The 16649-nt window shown below is 39.2% G+C and overlaps 1 protein-coding gene across 1 annotated transcript in view; it reads right to left on the bottom strand.

Moving 5' to 3' along the window:
* The window catches only part of LOC308677655 (adenylate cyclase type 4-like), a gene marked incomplete at its 5' end in the record, with an annotated part of 57134 nt that overhangs the window by 8243 nt on the left and 32242 nt on the right, over positions 1 to 16649 (bottom strand). The window contains 8 exons of the mRNA XM_081344268.1: positions 314 to 428; positions 1497 to 1604; positions 3207 to 3353; positions 5283 to 5441; positions 10925 to 11009; positions 14533 to 14717; positions 14844 to 14951; positions 15895 to 16032. Of these exons, the coding sequence (XP_081200394.1) occupies positions 314 to 428; positions 1497 to 1604; positions 3207 to 3353; positions 5283 to 5441; positions 10925 to 11009; positions 14533 to 14717; positions 14844 to 14951; positions 15895 to 16032 (1045 nt within the window). The remainder of the gene's footprint in view (positions 1 to 313; positions 429 to 1496; positions 1605 to 3206; positions 3354 to 5282; positions 5442 to 10924; positions 11010 to 14532; positions 14718 to 14843; positions 14952 to 15894; positions 16033 to 16649) is intronic.

The raw sequence follows: 16649 nt of genomic DNA on the forward strand, positions 1-16649 counted from the left end.
TATGACAGTGCCAACATTTTTCATAGCTCAGCTCCAGGAGAAAAAAATAATTAGATTTGTGCCCAGTGGTGGTATTCAAATATGTGAACAGCTGGTTCTCTGTGTACAGTATTCCGCTTCCGGAAGTCCATTCTGGGCCTGGGCAACAAAAAATTAGCTACCAGTTCTGCTGGCTGAATCCCACCACTGTTTGTGCCCCTACTTCCCCTTATCTCTAAAAATGTTAGTTCTACTTTCATCGTATCATGAAACCACAGCCAAAGTATGTTTCAGAGAGGATTTTTCTTAGTTTATGCTGTTTACCATTACTCACCCACGCGGAGTTTGAAAGTATTGAATGAATGTTTGTTGATAATGTCCAACTTGGCTACCAAAGCCATGGCAAACTCCACCATGGTTCCCAGGTGGGTGTAGCTCCGCTCAGTATCCTGCACAAATTATTCATGTAGATTGATGTATCAACACAAGTCAATGGACAGAGAATGTAAAATAACAAGGACAAAGATCCAGACAGGTAAATATTAAGAGGAAAGTGGCTTAGGGTTGATAAAGTAACAAAAATAATAAAGATGTTTCTCCCCACCCCTTATTTTCCTACTGCAAAGACAAAGTGAGCCTTTCAAGTTAGATCAGACTAGGAAACCAATGCTATGTACTGTAGGTCCGTACAGTTAGTTCTAACTTAAGACCACAAGTGGGACTAGAATTTCCATTGCTAAGCAATGGCTTGTCAAGGGAGTCACACCTTTTACAAGTGAGTTTGCAACCTTTTTTGCCAATGTTGTTAAGCAAATTATTGCAATTATTAGGTGAATGACACAGTCATTAAGTGAATCCATGTTTACACATTGACTTTGTCAGAATCCTGCATTCATCGTAAATATATGTCAGTTGGCAAGCACCCCCATTTTGATCACATGACCGCGGGGATGCTGTGATGGTTGTAAGTATGGGGACTGCTCTTAAGTCATTTTTCTCAGTGCCATTGTAACTTTGAATGGTTGCTAAACAAATGGTTGTAAGTCAAGGACTACCCGTACTGCTTTTCTTGTAATGCTACAGTGACAGAAGCTTGCAAATTTGAATTAGCTTCTCCCTCTCTTGCTTTATTTCCATGTTCTTCATGTGAACGTAGGGAGGAACCAGTCTGAGATGTTTACTGATGCTACATTCCTGCTCTGGACTCAGCCACCTCTTATCTAATCCTTGCTTTGGGAGAGGTTCTTTCTCTTGTTCCTCAAGGTCATTCCCTGTGTCCTCTACAGATTACTTATCACACCCATTCCATTCATATCCATATATATTTTCAAACATATGTCCCAGGATCCTGAAGAGCAAAATTACAGAACCATTCCAAAATTTTAAAAAAACTCCTATATTCTCAAACAAAAAAAGAGGTAACTAATAAGCCTTAAAGAAGCTAATATGGAAGCAGAACATTAAATCCCACTGCTAAGATTCAGGACGAGTAAAATCATCTTGAATGAAAATATCACCTGTTGGTTATCTTGTCCAGCTGCCACATTTAAGCCAGTAGCTGCCATGTAAGTGCTGCCAATGGTTTTGATCTTCTCAACCCCACTGAACTTGGGTTTCAGAAGGAGCTATGAAAAGAAAGACAGGAAATTGTTTATTCCGATAATTCAAAAGCTAAGACATTTTTGCACATCAATCATTTATTTAGCTTAGCATTTTACTCTGAAAGGTATTTAGTCAGATGCACTCAGGGAATTTGTAACACAAGTCTGAAGTATGATAGTGATCCAATCAGGCAGATCTTATCTTCAAGCATGGGAGGTCTCTTACAATTCTGAGAATGAAATTACAATTCCCTATAATAAATATTATACAATTTATTGTAACAAAAACCTACTCCGTTCTAACACTGATGAGGTTACCTAGCTTGGGAATGAAACATTTGCAAGAAAACCACCAAACTCAGAGAGCACCAAGGACTCCACAAATTACAATTCGAACAATTGTAGGGATTATTCAACTAGATCTCAGCCACAGTAATACTAGCTTTCTACAAACAGTATGGCAAATGAAAGATAATAACAATCTGTCATTTTCAGTTTCAATTTGAAGCAGTTCAGTTGAAGAAAAACCTATACTATACCAGTTTTCTTAATGTACCATTTGGCCGTCTTTAATTTCTAGTTCATTTCTATCACCATCTTTTTTTTTTCATTCTGAATTTACCTGAGCTTACCCCATTCATTTGATACTAATCAGAATAGTATAACCTTATGGAATATTTTTCCTTGCTAACCTAGTGTTGTGCTAACCTTCTTCCAGATGATAGAAGCCTTAAATCCTATCACTATCCTACATCTTATTATTTTAATTTGGAAGTAAAAGCCATATTTTTGAGATCTTTAGAACCTCCTTGATCATTACTGCTGGGACACAGTTTCCACCATTTTGTGGTAGGAAACAGTTGAAAAATATAGTTTAAGTCCAAAACAAGAAATATCACAGTAAAAGAAAATTCATGTCCATCCTCTAAAAATCTCTCCATTCAAACTCCAGACTGGTCCATAAATGATGTAGCTCCAAAAAGCTCTGGGCCCTCAGTTCCTCCCAGATGTTAACTGTAACCCTTGATGACTCAAGAGGTGGTACACTGTACTTTCAATAATGATTGGCTGCTGGCTGTGATTGGCTAATATTTGATCCCTTATGTATGAATTATTTATTTATTCATATGTTCTATTTTCTAGAAATAAACAAAGCCGTTCATGACACCTATTGGCTTTGATTAGATTATGGCACACCTAAGCATAGTTTTGCTTTATGTATGATTAACTCTGATTATGATGACTTCTCTGTCTTAAGAAAGGAAGAGGCCAATGTAAGGAAGAGAGAACATATTAACCATAAACTGTTTGGACAGCTTTTATATGAACTGGAGTAAAAATATAATTGACAGGGATTTCTGTTGGCAGATGAAATGAAATAAGCACATTCTTTTGCTTGTTCATAAATCTATCTCACTTTCTCTCTCCATTTATCTGTATTACAAGTACGAACAGGTGAGAACAATTGGAAAGCAGTTAAAAAATTCTGCAAGCGTATATATTTAGTTGCATGTGTGTGAGTATGCATCCACATACATCCACACAGAGAGAGAAGAATGAAAAGATATATGTGCATGCACACAAACATGCATACATGCACACACAAACACCTCTATTTCCCCCTACCTCATCAAAGTCAGCAATGATCTCGTTCAGCAGCCGGAGGCATTCAAGCCCTTCATGGTTGACATTGGATTCAGAATAAAATTCCTTGAAGTCCGGGATCGAAGCAAAGAGAACACAGACACAATCATAAGATTGGTGATAGAGATCCTGCTGGGAGAAAAGAAGAAAGAAGAAAAAAGGTCATCCAAATTCTGCAATCACAACCCTTAAAATCCCACACCAAAGATATTTAAACTCTACTGCCTACAAACAGAGGGCCAGGAAAGGATTAAGTTGGAATTAGTCCAGATTCATTTTGTATGGAGATGGATGGGCAAATAAATTCAATACATACATGCATATATACATGCATGCATACATACATACCGTGTTTCCCCAAAAGTAAGGCCTATCCCGAAAATAAAGCCTTGCTTGATTTTCCAGGGTGGGCCTAATATAACCCCTTTCCCCCAAAATAAGCCCTAGTTTTGGGGTGAGGCACACACCTAAAAAAGCTAGGGCGGGGGTGGGAGTGTGGAGCAGCTCCATGTGCACCGCATTCACTTATCTTGCAGCCTGGTTTCTCCACATTGGCCCACTTCTTCTGAGGCTTCTTCTGTAGCCAGGCCTGCATTTCTCAGTCACAGGCCTTTCCAGAAGGTCATTGCAGCCGAGAACTGAGCTATGGATTCAATCCATAGCTCGGTTCTGGAAGACCTATGCAGCGAGAACCGAGCTATGGATTGAATCCATAGTTCGGTACTCGGCTGCAGTGGCCTTCCAGAAAGGCCTGACTGCAAAATGAAGGCTGGAATGCAGCTGCACAAGAAGTGGATTGGCTGGGCAGGGCTGTCGGTGCCGGAGGTGAGTATAAAAGACACTCCCCTGAAAATAAGACTTGGTGCCTCTTCTAGAGGTAATAATAATAATAATAATAATAATAATAATAATAATAATAATAATAATAATAATAATAATAATAATAATAATAATAATAATAATAATAATAATAATAATAATAATAATAATAATACCCAGTCTTATTTTGGGGGAAACACAATACATGCATACATACATACATACATCTTCAACTTCCAGGCCCTTCCTAGAAGATCAGGAACGGTAACTTAACCATTGCAACACAGCTACAAAAGGTCCAAATTTTTGGATATAGTTGTCCTACCCAAAAATAAAGTGAGAGCATGCCTTTTAATATGCATTGGGTGGTGATGTTCTGGAACAATCTCATGACTGTCATGGCAGCCTAGAAATCCAAGAAGCCAACTCAGGCAAGAAAAATGATGCACAGCAGCACACCAACAAGTTTTCTATTTATTTTATTTTATTTCATAACCAAATTTATATGGCTGCCCATCTCATGGAAAGTGATTCTGGGCAGCATACAACAATCCCATAAAATAATTAAATAAAACAATCATTATAAACAATTACAAAACAATCACAATCATTACAAACAATTAAGAGGCAATCCTACCTCCCCCCAATGCATCCTGTCTCCTCCCTCCCCATCTTTTAATGATAAATTTATTTTGATTGTGATTTCCATTTTTTTCTAAATATTAAAATATTAATGTTTTAATGCTTTAAGCCACTCAGAGTTGTTTTGATACAGGATGGGCAGTAAATAAATTTAACAAATAAAGTATCTAAAATCATGATGTAGTCATTATTAAGAGCATTAAAAACTATAAAAGCAGAACTAAAAAAGGAAAAAGAGACTAATAGACAGGAGGTTGTTAATATTAATGGAGCCACATCATGAGTTCACCTGTTCCCTGATGTCTCTAGGCCTGCTAGCATAACCAGGTCTTGAGGGCCCGTCAAAGCTCAGGAGTGATGAGGCCACCCTCATCTCTGGGGAAGAAGATTCTAGAATGTGGATGCCACAACAGAAAAGGCCCAGCCAAATGTAGCTCCGTAGATGATGGGACCTGTAACCTGTTTTGTTTCTGCAACCCAATTCAAGGTCCAAACCTTAGCAGCTAACTCTTAGGTGGACTAGTTTCCTGCCCACCTTCACCTCTCTCTCTCTTTCTCTCTGGTATCACTAGTGAGATATTAACTTTCAAGGCTCACCGTATTGCGCCGGTTCTGACGAATGAATTGCTGAGCTACATCAGCTGGGAGAACATTTTCCAGCAGGACCCGGTTGAGATTCTCCATGGTTTCAATCTCTTCACGTTCTTTTTTGAACTTCTTCTTCCAGAGAAAATCTAAGCGGCAGTAATACTCATTCTGAGAAAAAGAAGATTCAATTTTGCAGTGAGGACTTTCTTTTCTTTTTGTAAAGCATTGAATACATAGCAATATTTGTAACTCAAGGTTGAACTTTTGGATCCTTGGTGCTCTCTGAGCTTGGTGGTTTTCTTGCAGACATTTCATTACCAAGCTAGGTAACATCATCAGTACTGGCAGGGTGTGGGGTTTGCTCTTATTTTTATATAGTAGTGACTTGCCCTGTCAGTATTAGTAGGAATGGTCTTGGTGGTTTTTTTAACTGAATACATAATAAGCCCCCTTCATGGATTACTGCCTTGTCGTGGCGAAAGGGCTTGCGTAATTCAATGAAGCTATGAGCTATGCCGTGCAGGGCCACCCAAGACAGACAGGTCATAGCAGAGAGTTCTGACAAAACGTGATCCACTGGAGAAGGAAATGGCAACCCACTCCAGTATCTTTGCCATGAAAACCCTATGGACAGTACCAAAAGGCAAAACGATATGACGCTGGAAGATGAGCCCCTCAGGTCGGAAGGCGTCCAATATGCTACTGGGGAAGAGCAGAGGGCTAGTACTAGTAGCACCAGAAAGAATGAAGCGACTGGGCCAAAGCCGAAAGGACGCTCAGCTGTGGATATGTCTGGTGGTGAAAGGAAAGTCCGATGCTGTAAAGATTTTTTCTCCATAGGAACCTGGAATGTAAGATCCATGAATCAAGGAAAGCTGGACGTGGTCAAACAAGAGATGACAAGACTAAACATTGACATCTTAGGTATCAGCGAACTAAAATGGACAGGAATGGGTGAATTTAATTCAGATGACCATCAGGTATACTACTGCAGGCAAGAATCCCTTAGAAGAAATGGAGTAGCCTTCATAGTCAATAAAAAAATAGGAAAAGCAATACTTGGATACAATCCTCAAAATGACAGAATGATATCAGTTCGAATCCAAGGCAAAGCATTCAATATCACAGTAGTCCAAGTCTATGCCCCAACCACCGGTGCTGAAGAGGATGAAATTGACCGGTTCTATGAAGCCCTACAGCACCTTATAGAACTAACACCCAGAAATGATGTCCTTATCATCATGGGGGATTGGAATGCTAAAGTAGGAAGCCAAAAGATAACCGGAATAACAGGCAAGTTTGGCCTTGGAGTACAAAATGAAGCAGGGCACAGGCTGATAGAATTTTGTCAAGAGAATACGATGGTCATAGCAAACACTCTTTTCCAACAACCCAAGAGACGCCTTTACACATGGACATCACCAGACGGTCAACACAGAAATCAGATTGACTATATGCTCTGCAGCCAAAGATGGAGAAGCTCTATACAGTCAGTAAAAACAAGACCAGGAGCTGACTGTGGCTCAGACCATGAGCTTCTTGTTGCAAAGTTTAGGCTTAAATTAAAGAAAGTAGGGAAAAGCGCTAGGCCAGTCAGGTATGAATTAAATCATATCCCTGTTGAATATACAGTAGAGGTGACAAATAGATTTAAGGAATTAGATCTGATAGACAGAGTGCCTGAAGAACTATGGACAGAGGTTTGCAACATTGTATAAGAGGTAGCAACTAAAACCATCCCAAAGAAAAAGAAATGCAAGAAAGCAAAATGGCTGTCTGAGGAAGCTTTGCAAATAGCTGAGGAAAGGAGGGAAGTGAAAGGCAAGGGAGAAAAAGAAAGATATGCCCAATTAAATGCAGAATTCCAAAGAATAGCTAGAAGAGATAAGAATGCCTTCTTAAATGAACAATGCAAAGAAATAGAAGAAAAGAATAGAATAGGGAGGACCAGAGATCTTTTCAAGAAAATTGGAGAGATGAAAGGAACGTTTCATGCAAAAATGGGCATGATAAAGGACCAAAATGGCAGGGAGCTAACAGAGGCAGAAGAGATTAAGAAGAGGTGGCAAAATTACACAGAAGAACTATACAAGAATGAGCTTAACGTCCCTGATAATCACAATGAGGTGGTCACTGACCTCGAGCCAGATATCCTAGAATGTGAAGTGAAGTGGGCCTTAGAAAAGCTGAGCAACAACAAAGCTAGTGGAGGTGACAGTATTCTAGCTGAGCTATTCAAAATCTTAAAAGACGATGCAGTGAAAGTGCTACACTCAATTTGCCAGCAAACTTGGAAAACTCAACAGTGGCCACAGGATTGGAAAAGATCAGTTTACATTCCAATTCCAAAAAAAGGCAGTGCCAAAGAATGTTCAAACTATCGCACCATTGCACTCATTTCTCATGCTAGTAAAGTTATGCTTAAAATTCTACAAGCTAGACTCCAGCAGTATGTGGATCGAGAACTACCAGAAGTACTGTGGCAAGTCCTTAAAGAGATGGGCATACCAGACCATCTTATTTCTCTCTTGAGAAATCTATATGCGGGCCAAGAAGCAACAGTGAGAACTGGACACGGAACCACTGATTGGTTCAAAATTGGGAAAGGAGTCCGGCAAGGCTGTATACTGTCACCCTGCCTATTTAACTTATATGCAGAGCACATCATGAGAAAGGCAGGGCTAGATGAATCAAAAGTTGGAATTAAGATTGCCGGAAGAAACATCAACAACCTAAGATATGCAGATGATACCACTCTAATGGCAGAAAGTGAAGAAGAACTAAAGAGCCTCTTGTTGCGGGTGAAGAAGGAGAGTGCAAAACTTGGGTTGAAACTAAACATTAAGAAAACCAAGATCATGGCATCTGGCCCTCTCAATTCCTGGCAAATAGATGGGGAAGAAATGGAGGTAGTGACAGATTTTATTTTCCTGGGCTCCAAGATCACTGCAGATGGGGACTGTAGCCAAGAAATTAAAAGACGCTTGCTCCTCGGGAGGAAAGCCATGACAAATCTAGACAGCACACTAAAAAGCAGAGACATCACCCTGTCAACAAAAGTGCGTATAGTCAAGGCTATGGTCTTCCCAGTTGCAATGTATGGCAGTGAAAGCTGGACCATAAGAAAGGCTGAGCGCCAAAGAATTGAAGCCTTTGAACTATGGTGCTGGAGAAGACTCCTGCGAGTTCCTTGGACTGCAAGGCGATCAAACCGGTCAGTCCTAGAGAAGATCAACCCTGACTGCTCTTTAGAAGGCCAGATCCTGAAGCTCAAACTCAAATACTTTGGCCATCTAATGAGAAGGAAGGACTCACTGGAGAAGAGCCTAATGCTGGGAAAGATTGAGGGCAATAGAAGAAGGGGACGACAGAGAATGAGGTGGCTGGATGGAGTCATTGAAGCAGTAGGCGTGAGCTTAGATGGACTCCAGAAGATGGTAGAGGACAGGAAGGCCTGGAGGAACATTGTCCATAGGGTCGCAATGGGTCGGACACGACTTCGCAACTAACAACAACACATAATAAGCATTATCCAACAATTCTTAACTTATCAGAAAGTGCTCGTACACCCCACACTCCTGGAAAGTAGAGATTTAAACCATATATCCCCCATCCCCAGGAACATAAGTAATCTCAGGTCATTGAAAAAAAGGAGCAAGGATTGAGACTCTCCATAGAAAGTCTGCTTGCAGTGATCAAATGAGTCCCATGAAACTACTAGTAAAGGTAAAGGTTCCCCCGCACATGCGTGCTAGTCGTTTCCGACTCTAGGGGCCGGTGCTCATCTCCGTTTCAAAGCCGAAGAGCCAGCGTTTGTCCGAGGACGTCTCCGTGGTCATGTGGCCGGCATGACTAGACGCCAAAGGTGCACGGAACGCTCTTACCTTCCCACCGGAGTGGTCCCTATTTTTCTACTTGCATTTTTACATGCTTTCGAACTGCTAGGTTGGCAGAAGCTGGGACGAGTAACAGGCGCTCACTCTGTTGCGCGGCACTCAGGATTCAACCCGACAAACGGCCGACCTTCAGATCGACAAGCTCAGCGTCCTAACCCACTGAGCCACCGCGTCCCTTTATGAAACTACTATAACTCTTAATAGAAAAATATAAGTGCTTCCCAATCTTTCAAACACAGGGGGAAATGTAGCATCCTTTGTATAATATTTATATCAGCTACATATAGAAAGTTTAGTATAAATCTATGAGGCTCTGAATATGTGAAGCCCAGTATACAAATATTTTATTATTATTATTTTGCCCTCCCAGCTTTTGGCATAGGGGAAAAAAACCCACTTCAAACATTTTTTTCTCTCCAATTCTCTTCTACCTCTTTTTGAGGCTTATTTTTCTAATTTATTCACTTATTTAATTTATATCCTGCCTTTATTACTGTTATAAATGATTCAAGTCAGCAAACATAGCTGATATACTTTCCTTGTCTTATTTTTCCCACAACAACCTTGTGAGGTGAGTTGGGCTGAGAGAGAGTGACTGGCCCAAGGTCATCCATGGCTTTCATGGCCAAAGTGAGATTTAAATTCACAGACTCTGTTTCTAGCCTGGTGCATTAACCACTAGACCACTCAACCACTAAATTGCCACACTCATGAGTTCATTGAACCCTAGCACTCCACGAGCAATTCCATCAACAGACACAATGATCTACAACCAGCCTATAAACCCCTCAGAATCCAAATCAATCACACATCCAACAGGAGACAGCACCAACCCACGCAAGCCCCCTCTTCCCCACCTCAGCAGTTTACCTTTCAATGACCCTGACCTGATGTAATGTCCCCTTCACAAGACCCCTCCCCAACCTCTCGCTGATGACTCACCCCTGACCCACTGATAATTCACACCCTCCAACAGCCCTGACATGAAGTAACCTCCCTATCACAAGATAAGGTTGTATCAATGTGACATGTACTGCGAATGTGGCATACAATATGGTGAATTTGCAGTTTTTATTAAGTAGTAAAGTGATTACAAAGAAAAAAACAGGGGGGTTGAATTATGCCTTTTTCAAATAATGAACCAGACTAGGTTCAGGAAAAACCACTTTAAGAAGGTTGTATTTTGATAAACCAGTTATTACACATGATTATATCTGGAACATTTTTTTTCTATCAAGTTCTATCAGCTACGATCTGCATGAAAATTCCTGTAGCCAGATTCCTGTAAAACACACAGGCACTTTAACCACATACCTGTAAAACAGTGTTTCAAATGCTGGTGGACAAGCATTAGTAAAGATTTTCAAAGCCTCAAACCACAAAAAAGGAAAGGATGGCAGGATGTGAAGAGCTGACTTTGAAAGAGTATTGGGAAATTTGCCTTGCAATTTCACCCAAACCCACTTCCCCAAGGTGCATTTCGTGAGTGCAATACAGAGCCTGTCCCCCTTCTCCTCTGTAATAGAGGAGAACTTCCTGGCAGGACCAATAGGTTTGTCATCCAACCCAAAGCTTCTGTGACAATCCTGTACATGTGTTGGTCCGACCAGGAAGTTCCTCTCTGTTACAGATGAGGGACAGGCTCTGTATTGTCACCCAGCCCTACGCTTATGAGACATGGAGAGCACTGAACAACAACAACTAAAAAAGCAGCTTTCACAAGCTGAATTAAAGTGGGAACTGGAGGGAACTCACCTGTCTAGCCAGACCCAAGAGGGTGAAGAAGAAAACGAAGAATGAGAATGCTCCCATTACCTTGGGCTCCTTCAGCACCCCAGGCCTGCAAGAATGGAGTTAAAGAGAACATCATTCATGGTCTGTTTCTCTAGAATGACCTTCTGGAGCACAATATGTTCCTCTGGAGTTACCATACCAATTGCTTCCCTCAGATGATCTTTGTCAAAGTAATGGGAAGTCATTTCTAAACAGGCTGGGTCTTTATTCAGACTAGTCCTGTATTAAATATTATTCAGTTTAGTGAATTTGAGGGGAGGGACCAACGTTAAATGAAAGATGATGGGAAGAAAAAAATGTTATCTTTTCACTTCCCAGTAGATTTTTTTCTCTTTTTAAAAAAACTTTAACATGGTCCTGTCTTTTTCTTTGTCTTACTCCGTTTTTTACAATTATCAACCAACCACATAAAATTGTATAATCATCTAACCATTCTGTGGTCAGGGTCAGGGGATCATAGAATTACAATATTGGAAGGCATCATAAAAGTCATCTAGACCAGCTTCCTGTTCAGTGCAGGATTTTCTAGAGCATCTCTGACCAATGACCATATAGAGCTTGTTTTGAAGACCTCTAGTAAAGAGATTTCTTGATATCTAGCCTGAATGTTCTTCCTTGCACTTACAACCCATTCTGATGGCCCTACTCTCTGGGACAATAGAAAGTAAGTCTATTCTGACTTCTGTTTGACAGTCCTTCAGAGAATTGAAGATGTTCACATCACATCTCCCTTCAGTCATCTTTCCTATAAATTAAAGATGACCAGACATAGACACAGCATTGCAAACGGAGTCAGAGCATTGTCCCAAGTTGGTACAATGGCTTCTTGTGATATGAACTCTCCTCTCCTCTAAAGGCAGCCTGAGATAGCATCTACCTTTTCAGCAACTGCATCACATCGCAGAGAAGAAAAACAAGAATAATTAGGGGGCTGAAGGCTAAAGCATACAAAGAATGATTACATAAATTGGGTATGACTAGTCTAATGAAAAGAAGGACTAGGGGAGGCATGATAGTAGTGTTCCAATATTTGAGAGGCTCTAACAAATACTAGGGGGTCAAACTATTTTCCAAAGCACAAGAGGGCAGGATAAGGAACAATGGATGGAAACTAACCAAGGAGAGAAGCAACCTAGAACTAAGGAGAAAATACCTAACTGTGAGAGCAATCAATCAATGGAATAGCTTTCCTTCAGAATTTATGAGTGCTCCATCACTGGAGGCTTTCAAAAAGACACTGGGCAACTATTCAGCAGGGGGTTAGATTAGAAGACCTCCAATGTCTCTTCCAACTTTATTATTCTATGTTCTATTGCTGGCTCAGGTTTGATTTGTGGTCACCCAAATTCTTTTCACAGCCAAATAATAATTGGATTGTTGCATGGATAAAAAAAGATGGAGGAACTAAGAATCATTTCATTGCTGCAACATATGTAGTACTCTTTTAAAACACAAAAAAGCCCATAGGCATCCATCAGTCAAGGTGATATAACCTTCACTCCCTATCATTGTTAGCAGAACTTGCATAGGCTCAGTGAAAGACAAGAAAAAAGTAGTCTCTTACTGGGATTTGTGATTCTTGTGAATGCCTTAATTTACATAGCCCATTTTGCAGAAGAGATGGTACTTCTCCTTTTTCTATAATTGAGGGCCAGCTGACCAAAATAGTTTTGCTCTGTATCGGTTTCATATATGTTTCATATCATTTTTGTTTCCTTGCTTGCTTGTTTCATTTCAGGGTTTTTTTACAACATCAGAACAAAAATATGTATGTTTTACAATATTATGAACAAGATAAATCAGTAATGTTTTATCTATACTATCCCAATCTTTAATAATTTGAGGGTATGAATCAGTTTTTTTCCAAGTGTGTAAAAATAATATATTTGAGGAGTACTATTTCCCTTAATTCTCATCTTAAAAAAAAGAACAAAGTAGGAATGACTGGAATAAACTCAATTCCACAAGTTATAGCTAAAATCCATCTGAGGTGATAAATATCTAAGTGGTTCCTGATCATCTGAATTTGTTCCTCTATGAAATCAAGTTTAGGTGATTCATATCTTCTAGGAACAATTGATATCAAAGTAACTTTTCATTTAAACATAGCCCAAATGTTTACTATAAGCCAATTAAATTCTTGGATGTGATGGCATGCTTCCTTCACGATCCATGAAAAATGAACATCTAGAAGAAACAATCAAAATCACATCATCTCAAGAGTATTTGTTTCATTTCTACAGCAGCCATGCTGTAAGGACACATGAAAACACCTCCTGGATGCAACCAATGGCCTTTCTAATCCAGAATCAGATTTCCAACAGTTCCCTAGCCTGATGTTTTGGGGAAGTCTTTATACAGATCCTGAGTCAAGAAACTTGTGTTGTTACCTTCCAGTAATTGATATTCATTCTATTCTTCTTGGATCATGACCTTCTGTGAAGCCTTCAGAGACAATGACCTCAACTAATATCTGAGCATTATTCTAATCTTTCTTTTAAAGCCATATAATTAGATACATAATCTTTAAAGACCTCCCAAAGCATAGTGTTCTGTAACCAGCTCTTAAACTGGTGATTGTTATTTATGGTGATATCATTGGAAGAAAGTTGCTACATCTCCTTTATCATTTCTGCTGTTCTTTTCTGCATCACTTATATATCATGCTCCATTAAAACGTTTGATCAGATACTACTAACTTCTGATGAAAAACTAATTAAGAAAATGTATATTTTTCTATTAAATTTGAAAATGGAAGACGAACAAGTAAAAGAAACAATAATAACATGGGCAAAAAACTTTGGTTACAATATAGATCTAGAGAAATGGCAAAATTTGTGGGAAAGAAATTATAACTTGACAATGTCAACCTCTTATAAAGAAAATTTGTACAAAATGTTTTATCGATCGTACTTGCCACCAGCAAGATTAGTAAAAATGTTTAAAAACATGTTAGAAAATGTTGAAATGTAATCATAAATCAGGTACTTATTATCATGTGTGGTGGACTTTGTGTTAAAGCAAAGAGGTATTGGACAAAAATACGTACTTGGCTAGATGTTGGGGAAACATGTAGGTTATAAACCTGAACTTTTTTTTAATGAGGCATAATGCCAGAAAAGCTTGATAAACAAAGTGTATATTTGATTTTGCATGTGATAACAGCGGCAAGAATTATGTTCACACAATATTGAAAAATGAAGAAACGCCACCAGAGGAAGAAATAATTAAAAAAAATACTAGACTGCAGAAATGGACAGACTCACTCCGAAGTTGAAAGAAAAAGAAGAAACAGAATATTTTCAAACTTGGGACTTATTTTATCTATGGCTGGAGAAATTAGGGATTAGGAACTTAGTCTGTATTAGTGAATGATAAACTCAGACAATGCGTTTGTTAAATAAGTACTGTTGAACTGCATTAAAATCAATAAAAAAATTGAATTGAAAAATAAAATAAAATGGGAGTCCATCCAACCCAGTAAGTAGAAAGGAAAACTAAGAGAGAAGGATAACTAGTAGTCTTTACTTCTGCTTTTATTCTGGGAGAGCTCCATGAGAGCTAATTACCTGCGTGCAGTTTGATTACGGTAGAGCTGAGAGACATAGCAGTCAGAGAGCCAGGAATGGGTGTGAAGGAACAGCACATTGTAGACAACAAGGCAAAGTATCAGCATGGTCAACTTGAGCTCGAAGTTCATGTGAAGGAAGAGGGAACACGAGAGAAATCCCAGGACACAGCAGTAGATATAATACTGAGGGAGAAGAAAGAGAGAAAGAGAGAACAGGAGGAGGAAGAAGAGAAGTTTTTTTGGTGAGATTGGTAGGTCCATTAATCAAAAGAAAAGAAAAAGAGAATTGATTAAAGAGCTCAACCTTACCGGCACACTGAAGAGGGAGTTAAACCGAGAGAATTCCTGTATAGTATTCATGCCTGATAAGGTAGAATTTTCAAGTTTCAAAAAGCATGTGGTCTCTGGCATAAAAAACTAGAAAGCAGAATTAGAGAGCATATTAGAAGGGAAGAGGGGACAGAAAGTCTTCTGATGTGGACTAGATAACAGAAAAGAAACATGACTAAGATTTGGCCATCTACCAGAGATTCTACAACCCTTTTCTATTTCTCAGGAATAGCATCAATGTGGTAAAAGCAATATACCACAGTGGCCTTTATCCATGGCCAGAGAGGGAGCATTGGAGGATACTCAAGACTCCTTCAACCTGAACCCTTCCAGTATCTTTTACATTCAGATTACTGGAGCAAAGGCCAGAGAATCAATTCTTTTACCCCCATGCAGATTGAATTGATTGCACATCTAGGAACATTGGCTAAGACAGGGTTAGACTGAGTGAACCTTAGATGGAAGACTAACAGGAGGTCCCAGAGGTATAGGCAAGACTGGGAAATTGACAAAGCATCTTGAAAGAAGGCAGCGGCAAACTTCTGTGATCCCAATGGCAAAAATATAATGTATAGTACTCAAGTACAACATGGAAGAAACTTTTCTTTTGAAAAAAAAAATGCTAATACAATTTTTGCAAAGATGCTTTTCCATGAGGCAACTGGACTTTCTTGTTTTTCTTTGAAGACAGACACTTCTTGGACGAGAAGTGAAACATCTTCAAAGAAAAACAGCTGAAGAAGCTTCTTGGATGAGAAGCAAAATGTCTTCAAAGAAAAACAAGAAAGTCCAGTTGCCTTGTGAAACAGCATCTTTGGGACAACTATGACCTAGATGACTGAGAATCTCCATAGACATGTAGCTAATACAATTCATTGTTTCATCCATGAAGACTCTTACCACTGACTGACAGATCCAGATTAAAATTTAATTTGTTTTGTGCTACAAGGAGTTCTTCCCAGATATCTTGAACCTTCCTCCTCCCCCAAATATTCTATTTCTCTCTCCTTCCCATTCACTAGCAACATACCAAGTTCAACACTGACATTGTGAGAACCACAAGAATGGTGATGATACCCAAGGAGACACGTAGCCATGGCTGAGTGCAAACATTGGCCAAGATGGATGGAACCCAATAGAAGATCTTGGGGCCTTTCAGGAAACATTTCTGTGTGCAGGGAGAAAAAATGTCAATGATATATTTTATTTATTTATTTAATCCCATTTATATCCCGCCCTTCTCTGAAAACTCAGGGCGTCTTACACTCTAAGCACAAATCAATGTGCTAAGCATCCATAGAGCCAAAATCTTAAGATTCCTTTCTCTCACTATTCCATCAATCTTCTCCTGACATTGAAAAGTCTATTTAAAAAATAACAATAATAATTCCGAACAGAAAAAAAGCCAAATTGGTTTATACTATTTTGATATTTGTTTTGTGTATTGGAACTGTACTTTGCCTTTCATTAAACAAATCAAAACAAAGTAAAATGGAGCTCACATTAAAAAGAATGGCCAAAACCCATCAATACAGGAGGAGTCCTTGGTGATCTCTGAGCTTGGTTGTTTTCTTGCAGATGTTTCATTATCCAAACTAACATCATCAGTGCTAGTGTAGATTAGCAGAAATGACTGCAAGAAGCTCTGAGAGCACCAAGGGCCCCTGATTACAACCTTCAGCTACAAATATTCCCCTTTATTGGTACCCATCAATACAATCAAAATCAAGGATACAGAGCGAAAAATACAATGAATTAATAAAAAGAATTGTTACTGCATATGTC

The sequence above is a fragment of the Vipera berus genome (genome assembly GCF_964194415.1).
Source record: "Vipera berus genome assembly, chromosome: Z".
NCBI classification, from domain to species: domain Eukaryota; kingdom Metazoa; phylum Chordata; class Lepidosauria; order Squamata; family Viperidae; genus Vipera; species Vipera berus.